This window comes from Theobroma cacao, chromosome 9, assembly GCF_053813885.1.
Source record: "Theobroma cacao isolate CCN51 chromosome 9, ASM5381388v1, whole genome shotgun sequence".
NCBI lineage: Eukaryota > Viridiplantae > Streptophyta > Magnoliopsida > Malvales > Malvaceae > Theobroma > Theobroma cacao.
The window spans coordinates 46754300-46767574 of NC_142647.1; the positions used below are offsets into that span (position 1 = coordinate 46754300).

Genomic DNA, 13275 nt, shown 5'->3' on the forward strand with positions numbered 1-13275 from the left:
CACACATTGCATTTTATTGAGAAATTTTGTACTTACATAATTATTAAACTTTATTGAGTTGTTGATGCAAATATTTGATTAATTAATTGAATTTTTGAATCTTTATTATTTAATTAATTGAATTTGTGAATCTTTATTATTTAATTAATTGAATTTGTGAATCTTTATTGTCATCAATAAAATTTGAAGTAATCGAAACCAGCACTTGCGAAATAAAAGTGGTGTTAATAAGGATACAAAAATGTGTATAGTAAGTATCACAAACACCAAATATGTTTATTGTATTTATTTTTATTGAACTCTTTTAAACTTGCATAATATTAGTAAAATAATTTTTTTTTATAAATATAAGTAAGTATTTTTAATTAGTAAATATTGCAGAATTATGAGTATAAATATCATAGAATTAGTAAATATACTCTTAATAGTACAGAGATTAAATTGAACAAAATTGAAATATTAAGGGACTAAATTGAAAAAATATTTGATAAGTACAAATCTTTAAATAGATTATTTATATGCTTATCAATAAGCTAAATATTTAAGGGTAAAAGATTTATGGTGTTAAAAATATATATAAATATTTTCTTAATTGATTATTTAATTATAGAATATGTAAATTAATTTATTTTTTTTACAAAAATTAAGTTTGAATTCTCCTTCTATAAAAAAATTTTGAAAAAATTTCATACTTAAAGTCAAATTTAGATGAATAATTTGCATTACATTAAAATAAAATAATATAAAGTGACTAAATATGTTGATTTAATTATAACTTTTACAATTTACAAATATACATTCTTTTGAAATTATTCAACTCTTACCCAATTTACCTTTTATTTTAATTTAATCAAATTAGTAAAATATGTTGATTTAGTTACAACTTTCACAAGTTACAAATACACATTATTTTGCAATTATTCAACTCTTGCCTAATATACCTTTTTATTTAAATTTACTCAAAATTTCTTATAAAATTATTTTATTTAAATTCAAATACAACAATCAAATTTTGCTAAATTTAAATTTAAATTTAAATTATTAATTTGCATCTACAAAAAATTTGTTAATAAAATAAAATGGTGCAAATATTTATAGTTATATTTAATTTTATCAACCATAAATGTAGTCTGTAATATAAGAAATTTCAACTTAAAAAATATAACTTGAAATATTAAACAAAATAAACACATAAAAAATAAATAAAAAATTAAAAAGGTGTAGTTCAATTTATGGTTGAAATAAGAGATTTGTCATGTCCAAATTAAGAAAGTCAAAACAAAAAATTATTTTTATAATCATCGCTAACTCCATATTTTCGTTTTTCATTTTTTTAAAAGAAAAATCTAAATCAACATATTTTACTAATTTGACTTTAGCTCAAGTTAAAAAATAAGTTAAATAAATTTCAAATTTTTATACTATTATAAATAGAAGAAAAAAATTATTTAGTCATTTTATATTATTTTATGTTAACGTAATATAAGTTATTTATTTAAATTTGACTTTAGGTATGAAATTCTTTTCAAAATTTTTTTACAGAAGGAGTATTCAAACTTAATTTTTATAAAAAATATAAATTAATTTACATATTCTAGAATCAAATAATCAAGTAAAAAAATATTTATAAATATTTTTTAATATCATAAATCTTTTACACTTAAATATATGGCTTATAAATAAGCATATCAATAATCTACTTAAAATTTTATATTTTTATTTTTTTTTCAATTTAGTCACTCAACATCTTAATTTTGTTCAATTTAATCCCTATACTATATATTTTTATCCAATTTAATCCTTATGAAATGACAATTTTTTTTTTTAATTTTTTGATTTGTCACCTGATATTGATATATCAGTATGTCAACACTGTCACGTCATTGTATAATGCCACATGATATTATCACGTCATTATTCAGTACCCTATGACATGTCACGTCATCATTTCAAACGTCACATTATCAAAATATGATACGTCGGTGTTGATGTCATATTTTAACAGTAAAATTAAATATTATTAAGAAGAGAGACTAAATTGATATAATTTTTAAAATTAAAAAATTAAAATATTTTAATTTTAAGTATAAAGATTAAATTGAATAAAATTAAAAAATAAAGAGATTGAAAGAATCTTTTGACTTATTTTTAAGTGATAAATATTTTGGTTAAAAAAAAAAAGAACATAACTGGCACCGGCCCCTGACCCTTCAAATTCGTACCCACGACGGGCACTCCCGCACATAAAAACTTCTGCAAAGCCAAAGCACGACAAAGTCGTTAAACGTTTTCGTACAAAAACAAAAAAGAAGAAACACAAAAAGTCATTAAAACTCATCCGACATTTTGTTAAAATAGCGGGGGCAAATTCGTCACTAAAAGCAACGTCATAGCCGTCACTGTCCTTCACTAATAAAACGAGTCAGTATTGACCGACGTCTTCCCCAGTCGTCTCTCTGCGCTTTTATAAACGAAGGCTCACTCTCCATCAATTGGTTTTTTGGAGAGCCATATCAGGTGTCTCTCCCTGTTGCAGTATCGTTTTTGTATTCTGTTTCTCGCCTTTTGAATTTTCATCTTGACACTCTCTCTCTATCGTTTAACGGCAATGTCTGGACGTGGCGCCGGTGGTCGCGGTAGGGGTCGCGGTCGCGGCGGTGGCGAACGTGGCCGGGGACAGGACCCTGGTCGCGGTCAACCGTCTCCGTCTCTCTCTCGCGGTGGCGGCAGTGGTAGAGGAAGAGGTCGTGACGCTAGTGGAGGACGTGGACCCTCTGGTCCTCCTCCTTATTCCTCTTACACTCCGCCTCCTCCTCAGGTGGCTCCTACTCAGCCACCTCCTTCTTCTGCCCCGTCGACGTCTACGGCTCCGGCATATCATCCTTCGTCGAGTTCTGGTGCGGAATCACTGATGAGGGAGGTCTCGCAAAAGCTTACATTGGAGCCTGAGGCTACGACGACGGCGCCCTCTCTTCCTCCATCGTCGTCAAAGGCGATTAGGTTCCCGCAAAGGCCTGGTGTAGGTCGGGCCGGTAGAAAATGCAGGGTTAGAGCCAATCATTTCCTCGTTCAGGTTGCTGACAAAGATCTTCATCACTATGATGTAACTCTCTCCCTTCTCTTTTCCTCTCTGTCTTTCCTATTGATTTTTAGCCACTCGTATTCTTGTCATTTGTTGGCCTTCCTTTGTTGTTTTAATCGTTTTATTTTTGTAAGTTTTTTCTGCTTTGTTATTTTTTGCTTATATCTCTGTCTCTCTTTTTTTAATTTTTATTCTTAATTCGTTTACGTTTCTGTTCGTGGAAGGCTTCTAGTAATTTCTTTTGTAGATTGTTTTTTTTTTTTATTTTAATTTATGTTTGAAGCAAATTATGGAGGATTTTAACTGTTAATTATATGCTTATATTATTGACGCTATTTTGTTTATTCCCTGTTCTTTGAATATTAGTGGTTTCTTCTGTTTGGTTATTTATTTACCTCATTCCCATCTCTGTTTTCATTTAAATTTTTTCCTTTCTCTTTTAATAGCTCTTGGTACTTTATTATGGGTTATAGGTTTCAATAACTCCTGAGGTAGCCTCCAAGAAGTTGAACAGAATTATAGTGAAACAATTCACTGAGTCGTACAAGCAGTCACACCTTGGTGGTCGGTGTCCAGCCTATGATGGTGGGAAGAGCTTGTACACAGCTGGTGCACTGCCTTTCGAGTCAAAGGAGTTTCTTGTTAGGTTAATCGATGAAGACCGAGGTGGTAGTTCATCTAGTTCAGCAAGGTAATATTGTTGTATATTATGATGGTGTCTATATGCAATTTCGTTTTTATTTAGTATCATTGTTGTCTAAGGGTTATTTGTCTGGTTGTCTGTTATTGCAGGAAGGAACGGCAATTTAAGGTGGCAGTCAAATTGGCATCGAAACCTGATCTTCATTATTTGCGGGAGTTCTTGCTTCGAAGGCATTTCGAAGCTCCTCAAGAAACTATTCAAGCGCTGGATGTTGTTCTTAGGGCTAAACCATCTGAGAAGTACTCGCCTGTTGATAATCTTAGAGTGTTCAGCATTTGTTGTTAGTAAATTGCTGAAACTAAACTTATATGCCTTTGTGGTGGATTAATCTATTTGAAACTTCCTTTTGCAGTTATACTGTGGTGGGAAGGTCATTTTTCCACCCACATTTAGGTGGTAAAGGAGGGCTTGGTAATGGAATAGAGTACTGGATGGGGTATTATCAGAGTCTTCGGCCCACTCAAATGGGTTTATCTCTTAATATTGGTAGCCATTCCATGCTTGTTGATCCTTCATAAGATTTGTGTAGCCACTTGTACTTAATGTTTTAATTGTAGTTGAACTGGTTTTGCTTTACAGATTTGTCTGCTCGATCATTCTATGAGCCACTTTTAGTTACGGACTTTGTTGCCAAACATTTCAGGCAGATAAGCCTGTCAAGGCCTCTGTCTGATCAAGATCGTGTTAAAGTATTATTCTCCTTATCCTTCTGTTCTTACTATTTCTGTGTATAGTCACTTATTTGTTTAAAAGTGTTATATATCATCAAAGTGGTTGGAATTTCTTATATGTTGTTTCTGTTACCATGATTTTTAGGTGAAAAAGGCCTTGAAAGGGGTGAAGGTGCGACTTACCCACATGGCGTATGCAAAAACTTGCAACATTGTTGGCATATCCAGAATGCCAATAAGCCAGTTAACGTGAGTTTGTTATAATTGCTTATAATTATTTGAAGCTATTTGAAATACTAAAGTACCTCTTTTGGGCCAGTATGGTAGAATTGTTTTTGGGTGACCTCTGTTCTGTCAACAAGTTGATTGCTTGTGGCTGTCTCATATGTTTACTACCCAAAATAAGTTCCATATTCAAATTGATCAGAGTTAATAATCAACTTGTTCCAGAATATATTTCATGTTAGATATGTGAGTCAATAGCTACCATCATCGCTGTGCAAAGACCTTAAACTACTCGTCTGGATAATACTGAAAAGTAGATTATAAAATATTTGATTGGGATTGTGAGTGATATCTCAGGAAAAAAAGAGGTGCTTTACAAGGTGAAGATTTCTCTAATAAGTAAAATAATTGTATAACATTTGATTCCTGAACCTTTTTTTCTCTGTTATATTGTCATCAATGATGTAATGCTCTTTTTTTTTTTTTTTCCTGTAATCTAACTCCTTTTCTCTCTTCCTATTTAGTCTTATTATACTTTTGTGCAATTTTTGGTTTTGTTAGGTTTACTCTTGACGACAAGAAAACAAATGTGTCTGTGGTTCAGTATTTCCGTGAAAAATACAATATTGTGCTTAAATATGCATCATTGCCTGCCCTTCAATCTGGAAGTGAAGCAAAACCTGTTTACATGCCAATGGAGGTTCAGTTTATATGGATATGGAGTTATTATCTTCTTATTATTTTTTTACCATTTTCTATACTGATATTTTTGACCCTTCTCTCCTTTATGATTTTGTTTGTTATGCAGCTGTGCCAAATTGTTGATGGACAGAGATACACAAAAAAGCTAAATGATCAACAAGTAAAAGCTCTGTTGAAAGCAACCTGTAGACGTCCACGTGATAGGGAGAGGGATATTAAAAGGGTACAGCAACATTGAGATACTTTCTTCTCATAGCAGAACTAATTTTATGTTGATTAATTAAGAACAATGATTTGACTTGGCATATCATGTTGCTGCAGATGGTGAACAATAATAATTTCAACGGAGAGGAGTGTGTAAATGATTTTGGAATTCAAGTTGGACAAGAACTTGCATTTGTTGATGCGCGAGTTTTGCCCGCTCCAATGGTAAGTACATGCCAATATGTTATATTTTCAAGAGAAATCATGCTCGGTATTTTATTATGAAATGTGATGTTCATATGTTTTGGTTGCTGCAGCTTAAGTATCACGATACTGGACGAGAACGAAGTGTTAATCCTGGGTATGGGGCATGGAACATGATCAACAAGGTGCTATACTAGTTTTCTTTGATTGTGTTATTCACTTCCTTTGGAAAAATTATATATATATTTGAAGCAGTATTAATAAAAAACTAGAGAAATCAGAACCAATTCAATATGATATGTGTCTGCCCTTTCTTCTTGCACCAAAGATTAAATTTCCAAAGGAACTGGAGTTGCACATGTTTTCGCTTTGTATGTTTGACATTGTAATGTGTCTTAAATTCTTTTGGGGGATTTATATTGGATAAACTCTGGGTGTGATTGGAGCATTTTTAATACTATATCCAGTTGAAAATTTGGGGAATGATGCTTTTCTTGACTGAGGGTGTAGAAGAATGGTGGTCTCTTTGAAGTTACTAGTAATGAAACCCTAATTACATAGCCCTTGGAACCTGAAGTCAAATGTAGTCATTTGTATGAAGTGTTGTTATACCATGATTTTTCACTGATTTTTGTTTGTTTTTTGGTTCTGCAGAAAATGGTCAATGGCGGGAAAGTGGATTTCTGGACTTGTGTGAACTTCTCCTCAGAATATAAAAATATATCAGAGCACTTCTGTATGGAACTGGTGAAAATGTGTAATAGCAAAGGAATGGTATGCCATGCAGTTTCTTATATGTCGATTTTTGTTTGTAATCCAGTAATTGACTGACTTGATTTTTCATCTGCTTGTTATACAAGGTATTTTACCATACTGCTTCAGTCCGTATCCGTTCAGCTCGTCCTGATAGAATTGAGCAAACTCTCTTAGATGTTCACAAGGAATCTACAGGCCAGAAGAGGCCACTTCAGTTGTTGATAATTATTTTACCTGATCAGAGTGGCTCATATGGTAAGAGATCCAGATTTAAAAAGTATTTTGATAATTCTAGTTTCTTTTTGCAACTAAAATCCTTTTGCTTACAGGGAAAATTAAACGAATATGTGAGACGGAGTTAGGTATTGTTTCTCAATGTTGTCAGCCCAGGCAAGCTTCTAATTTTAGGCCTCAATATCTTGAAAATCTTGCTCTGAAGATCAATGTGAAGGTACTTTTTCTGGTTCATTGGTAACTTGGGATTTATGATGTTGACTTCTTTTGGTATTTTTTTAGTCATTTTTGAGAATTGTGAATTTAACAGGTTGGGGGACGTAACACCGTGCTGAATGATGCCATTGAAAGAAAAATTCCTCTTGTGACTGATCTCCCTACAATTATATTTGGTGCGGATGTCACTCATCCAAAGCCTGGGGAAGATTCTAGTCCTTCAATAGCTGCAGTAAGCATAGTCATGTTCACCATTGTCTCTTTTCTGTTTCTGCATCTTGTTAAGAGGTAATTGACTGGCTGCAGGTGGTTGGTTCAATGGATTGGCCAGAGGTTACTAAGTATCGAGGAATAGTCTCTGCACAGGCTCATCGGGAGGAAATAATCCAGGATCTCTATAAAATAGTTCAGGATCCTCAGAAGGGTGTTGTTCATAGTGGAATGATTAGGTATGGAGGTGAATATGGTTTTATTTTTAGGACCATGTCATAGTGTTATTGGAAGATGTCTACTTATTTCCATCAATATTACTTGTTTTCTTCAGGGAATTGCTTATGGCTTTCTATAAATCAACTGGGCAAAAACCTTCCAGGATTATTTTCTACAGGTAGCCTTTGTTTCTGATCACCCAAATTCTTGAATGTTTTCAGTGGCATTACTGATCTTGTGTTTTTTAATTTGGCAGAGATGGAGTTAGTGAAGGCCAATTTAGTCAAGTTTTGCTCTATGAAATGGATGCAATTCGAAAGGTATATTAAAGGTTTGTTTTTGGTGGTGGAAGAGGGGGGGGGGGGGGGGGGATTGTAGGACTGTTCTATCACTTGGATTAAGTGACAGCTCAGTGTCTTGTGAAAAGGAAATCTTATTGAGCCTGACATCAGCATGAACTATAAGTATTGTCTTATAAACTCATAACTCCTATTATTATGAATGCTATGGAGTCTTGTTATATGGTTCTTTGTTTATCAAATTACTGGGGCATTTATTTAAAATGGAAATACAAAGATTGTATGGATTATATAATTTTTCATCTAGCAGAGTTTTTTAATAATGTCTGCTACTTTTTATTTGTACAATGTTTGGTGTTTGGTTTTCTGATGCCAGCAATTGACTTCCTTCCAGGCGTGTACATCACTACAGGAGAATTATATGCCACCAGTTACATTTGTTGTGGTGCAGAAGAGGCATCATACTCGCTTATTTCCTATTGAGAATGCCTTAACAGATAAGAGTGGCAATATTGTAGCAGGTTATTAATGTTATAATAGGGATTGATCATATTCTTTGGACCTCCCTTGCTGCAGAATTGGATTAACTTTTTACAACAATCATGTTTTGCAGGTACTGTTGTTGATACTACCATTTGTCACCCTACAGAATTTGATTTTTATCTTAATAGTCATGCTGGAATCCAGGTAAACTAGGCTTGCCTCCTAATATGATAATCACTTTATACAATTATGATATGCTTCTTCTGTCATTGTTTTTCTTTTTAATTGGTATTTGCTAATTTTGTTATGTAGGGAACAAGCAAGCCAACTCATTATCATGTCTTGTATGATGAAAACAAGTTCACGGCAGACAACTTGCAAATGCTCACAAACAATTTATGTTACACGTAATGGATCTTTCTCTATAATCTGAAATAGTGTGAATAGATAATTCACAGATTAGTTCTACTTAGTATATAATAATTGTACTCATTTGCAGGTATGCAAGGTGTACTCGGTCGGTTTCCATAGGTTAGTGATCTTTTTGTTTATTGCTCTTAAATCTGTTTTCAGGTTATCATCAGTTTATTCCTAAGCCAGTGTTAACAGATAATATCATGATTTCATTTGCAGTGCCTCCTGCATATTATGCTCATCTAGCAGCTTTTCGGGCACGCTATTACATAGAGGATGAAACTTCTGACAGTGGCTCTACAGATGTGAGACGAAGTGCAAGAGACAGAAACGTGGAGGTTCGGCCTCTCCCAAGCATCAGAGAAAATGTGAAGGAAGTCATGTTTTACTGCTGAATAGGCGTTTCTTTCTCTGTTTATGTTTTTATTTGGGTTTCTTTCACCAATGCATCGTTGGTTAATGGGTGGTTATTTAGGGTATCTTGAACTTTTTGTTAATATTGCCTCGGTTAATGTTGCCAAAAGCTTTTGAGCTTTTTGTTTATCCCTGGAAGTCAGGGACTGACCTCTTGATAATTCTTTTTGGTTGAGGGCGTGTTTGGTTTTTGTATACATGTCACAGATAGAGGTATTCTAGGGCTGGATACTTTTGAATCATATCGCTCAGTTACCAAAGTGAAATGTGGCTGTGTACAGAGTAAAACTATTATCAGAAATATGTTTATAGAAAAATATGTCTTGAAGTATGATTTCTTCTTTTGGCCTTTGACGTGCAATTGTACTCAGATATTTGATACATGGGGGGCTAAACTCGCAAGTTATAAATCATACTTTATTAGTCCTTCCATACATCTATCATTTTCCCTCATTTTAACCCCTGTATAGCTGACATGAATCTTGATTGATGTTGCATTAGTATTCTCTAGCCATTGCCAGAAGAAGAGTGAGGAAATGGATTGTAAAAACAAGAAGTTTTTGGTACACATTAGTTAGTTTAAGTGGAAGGGTCCAAGAAGAATAGTTAGGAAATGGAAAATAGATTTTGCATTTGGACCATGTCAAGAAGTTTGGGGAAGAGATTGGAACTGTGGATCTCACCTTCTTCAAAGAAGACTAAGCCAAGCTTAAATTCTTATGTAACTGTAATAGAAATAAAAGGGATATTAGCAAAACCCATGGCTAATCATATGATAGTTTTAACTCAATTCTAGATTTTCAAACCGAAGCCACCCTTTAGCATCAAATATCAATATGAGAAAAAAAAAATACTAAATAAATTGATCATAGTGACCACATTTTCTTAAGTGCAATATCATATCAAAAAGAGATTATTCGTTATCCGTAATAAATGCAAAAAAATATTAAAAAATTTCATTGCAAAAATATTATAGTTTTACATAAGATAGATGTGGTTCCTACATGGTTCATTAGTTTCTGTATATAAGATAGATATGGTTCCTACATAGTTCATTAGTTCTTATATTCTATCCTGTCCAGATTTCATTGGAACTCAAAGCAAAATGCATTCCCTCTTCCACTTGGATAGCTGGCTCTAGTTGTCCATTTCCAAACAGCATCTTCTTTTTTTGTTCCGGTAGTTTGATCGTTCTTCAAAAGCCAAAAGGATTAAAGGCTGAAAAAGCAGCAGATGCTGTTGGCACCCGCACAACCCTTTCGTTGTTCCACCTATTTCTCATGTTATTTGCACTAATAGCCCTCTGCAATCCACAAAATAATTCCATCAAATATTCACTGTGATGCAACTGTAAATTTACAGATATATATAAAAGATTGGGTGCAAATCTTCTATTGCAGGGTAAGTTAGGAGAAGGAAGAGGAAAATACCTGTGGATATGAAAGCTGAAATGGGTGATTGCGATTATGGGCAATCATATGCCCATTCATCCTCTCCCCATGTTGACTTGGAAAGCCTGGAATCTGTGCAGAAACCTGAAAGTGTCGAAACAGGTGAAGTTTAGTATTCATTATCAACCATAAGGATGAAGTGAGCCTATCAACTCATAATCATGCTTATTCAATGGCCTTTAGTTACTGAAAGACTCACCATAGGAAATGGGGGATAACCGAGGATTGGATATATTGGAGTAACAGAAGAGTTGAAGGGTCTAGGTATTCCTCCCATTGTTCGCTGTCTGCGAGCAAGTTGACAAAAATTGCTTCGCTCCTCTTTAGTCTGTGCCATGGATACATGTAGAGGTTTGCGGTGAAACATGATACCTACGAGCAATCAGGTAATTAACTGATTAAAGCTCCATTATCAAACACAAAAGGATCAAGGCAATGCTGTGACTCTGTCACAATATTATAGATGCACTGTGGAAGCAAAAAGAAATACAAAATACTAAAAGAAGCCGACTTATTGAGAGATTCTAAAGGATAAATATGGATCCAAGTTAACTTCAGAAATTTCATGTCATAATCAAAACAAAAGAAATTTTTAAAATTTTTGAGCATTTAGAAAAAAATAAATGCTAAAATTAAATTAAACTTAATAAGCTGCACCTGCATACTTACCGTTGAGGATTCTGATAGCTCGCTCAGCTTCTTCGGGTTTGGAAAAGCATACAAAACCAAAACCCCGACTTATTCCATTATCATTTCGCATAATCTTAACGGATTTGACCATTCCACATATGTTAAAAAATTCTTTCAGTTGGTCTTCATCAACGTCATCATTTATATGTTTCACATATACATTGAAACCCTACAAGATCAGAATACAGAAAAAATTTAAAAAATTAAGGTAAAAAGTGTACCCGAAGGAAAAACTGTGGTCATTTTCTCGTACCTTGTATTGTTGAATTTGCTCCTCCTGTGACATTCCCTGAAGCTGACGCTGAAGCATATGTTGCCGCTCTTGTTTCTTCAGTGCCTTTGCTACATATAACACTTTTGACTCTGCATATGTATACAGCATGAATCAAGTAGATAAATTACTAACATTAGATTGACAACATTGATAAAAATTGTTATCATTCTGGTCATGGTTTTCCAAAAGTGAAATGGACTTACCAAGTTGTGCTCCATTCATAGACTCCTCAGCCTTTTTGGCATCCTCTGGCCTCTCAAAGTTTACAAAGCCAAACCCTTTTGAAACTCCATTGGAGTCTCTTGAAATAACCAAGCTGGTAATGTTTCCAAACACTGAAAACTTTTCCTGCAAAGTTTCTTCCGTCACGCTCTGCTTCAAATTCTTCACGTACAGATTTGTATATCCGATATCAGATTGAATTCTGTCCTCCTTTTTCTTGAAATGATCAACATAGCTACAGCACAGAAAAGATATGTAGATACTGTGAGTACATGCTCAGTCATCAGCAGAGAAAAGCAAAGCTTATAAAAGTATAGTAGTTGTAGGGATAATTGCTTTACATACATTTTCTTTCCTTCGATATCGTGACCATTAAGTTCTTCAATAGCTTTTTTGGCAGATTCTGGTGTTTCAAACTGAACATAGCCGTACCCTTTGCTGTTTCCATTGCCAAACACTTGAACTTTACAAGACAAAATATTTCCATATTTTGCAAAAATAGCTTGAAGCTTCATGTTGTCGATTGAGGAGTCCAAGTTCTGCCAAATATCCAAATTTCCAAAATCAATATATAAAGGCAAACATTTAATTAAGATAAAATGCTTCACTCCATCAAAAGAATATAGTAATACGTACCTTGACAAAAAGATTTGCATCCTCATTTGTTTTGTACTCATCATGTCTCCACATCACTCGAATGGCTTTACCATTCATAAGTGTATTGTTCCTTGTAGCCATGGCTACCCTTGCTGATCATCAAGAGAAAAAAAATTAAATTAAAATATGCAAATTGATAATAAATATTTATATATATATAATGTAAGCAAGCATGACCCTGATATGTATCTTAATTTTGTAAGTCTAATTATTTATGCATGGCATAAACAAGAGAGCTATAGCATGCATGCATGGTTATTGTTGTATTAACAATCACTTCATTTAATGCATGTAGTTGAACTCAGTACATACCAGATTCCAGGTCAGCAAAGTCTATGAAACCGTGACGTAGAGATTGTCCGGTGTTATTGTCCTTACAAAGTACAGCAAAAACAAATCCATTTATGCCAGAGAAAAAGTCAGTGAGTTGCGCTTCAGTCACGGTGGCATCAAGGTCACCGACGTACAAAGAATACAGGTTCGCCGTCTCCATTGATGAAACCAAAGGTATAGGCAGCTGATCCATATATATATATAAAAATATCTATTGATACTTATATATATATGGATCGGCGTTTCAAACGAATGAAAAACTGAGGCTAGCAGGAGTAAGCGAAAAAAGGTTACAACTCAAGAAGAGAGGGAAGAAGAAACAAGAAGAAAAGGACGAAGATAGGTGAAGAAGAGAAAACTCGTATATATAGAACGAAAGTAGTTTTTCTAGTTCAAGCGCAAGTTTATATTCGTTTCCTGCTGGGAATAGTAGAAAATTAACTTACGTATGGAGATTGAGACAAAGTAGTTTTCCTAATTCGATCCCAAGGCTATAAAGTTTCCTTATTATGGGAGGGTTTGAAATTTTTTTTAACAGAGATAACCCTTTTATATTTTCATCAATCAATGAGTCCAAGCCCATTACGTAGGCCCATAATATATATGTACAGT

At 33.8% G+C, this 13275-nt stretch overlaps 3 protein-coding genes across 3 annotated transcripts; 1 reads left to right on the forward strand and 2 right to left on the reverse strand.

Moving 5' to 3' along the window:
• The first annotated feature begins 2462 nt into the window (after positions 1 to 2462).
• On the forward strand, positions 2463 to 9367 carry AGO5 (Argonaute family protein). Its single transcript, XM_018128108.2, has 22 exons — positions 2463 to 3103; positions 3556 to 3773; positions 3875 to 4024; positions 4138 to 4271; positions 4365 to 4474; positions 4602 to 4705; positions 5243 to 5381; positions 5490 to 5606; positions 5705 to 5812; positions 5905 to 5976; positions 6446 to 6565; positions 6652 to 6802; positions 6877 to 6998; positions 7092 to 7229; positions 7304 to 7446; positions 7542 to 7604; positions 7683 to 7746; positions 8120 to 8246; positions 8339 to 8412; positions 8521 to 8615; positions 8708 to 8739; positions 8842 to 9367. Exons 1-22 carry the CDS (start codon positions 2609 to 2611, stop codon positions 9015 to 9017), a joined length of 2952 nt encoding a protein of 983 aa, XP_017983597.2. The 5' UTR covers positions 2463 to 2608; the 3' UTR covers positions 9018 to 9367.
• Positions 9368 to 10038: 671 nt separating this feature from the next.
• On the reverse strand, positions 10039 to 10837 carry LOC148761033 (uncharacterized). Its single transcript, XM_088810431.1, has 3 exons — positions 10687 to 10837; positions 10467 to 10571; positions 10039 to 10339 (listed from the first exon to the last, which is right to left on the reverse strand). Exons 1-3 carry the CDS (start codon positions 10822 to 10824, stop codon positions 10232 to 10234), a joined length of 351 nt encoding a protein of 116 aa, XP_088666557.1. The 5' UTR covers positions 10825 to 10837; the 3' UTR covers positions 10039 to 10231.
• Positions 10838 to 11130: 293 nt separating this feature from the next.
• LOC18590432 (polyadenylate-binding protein 7-like) lies at positions 11131 to 12823 on the reverse strand. The gene is made up of 6 exons (XM_007015945.3): positions 12643 to 12823; positions 12310 to 12422; positions 12019 to 12212; positions 11655 to 11908; positions 11431 to 11540; positions 11131 to 11346 (listed from the first exon to the last, which is right to left on the reverse strand). The coding sequence occupies exons 1-6, from the start codon at positions 12821 to 12823 to the stop codon at positions 11131 to 11133; spliced, it is 1068 nt and encodes a 355-aa protein (XP_007016007.3).
• Between the last annotated feature and the right edge of the window lie 452 nt (positions 12824 to 13275).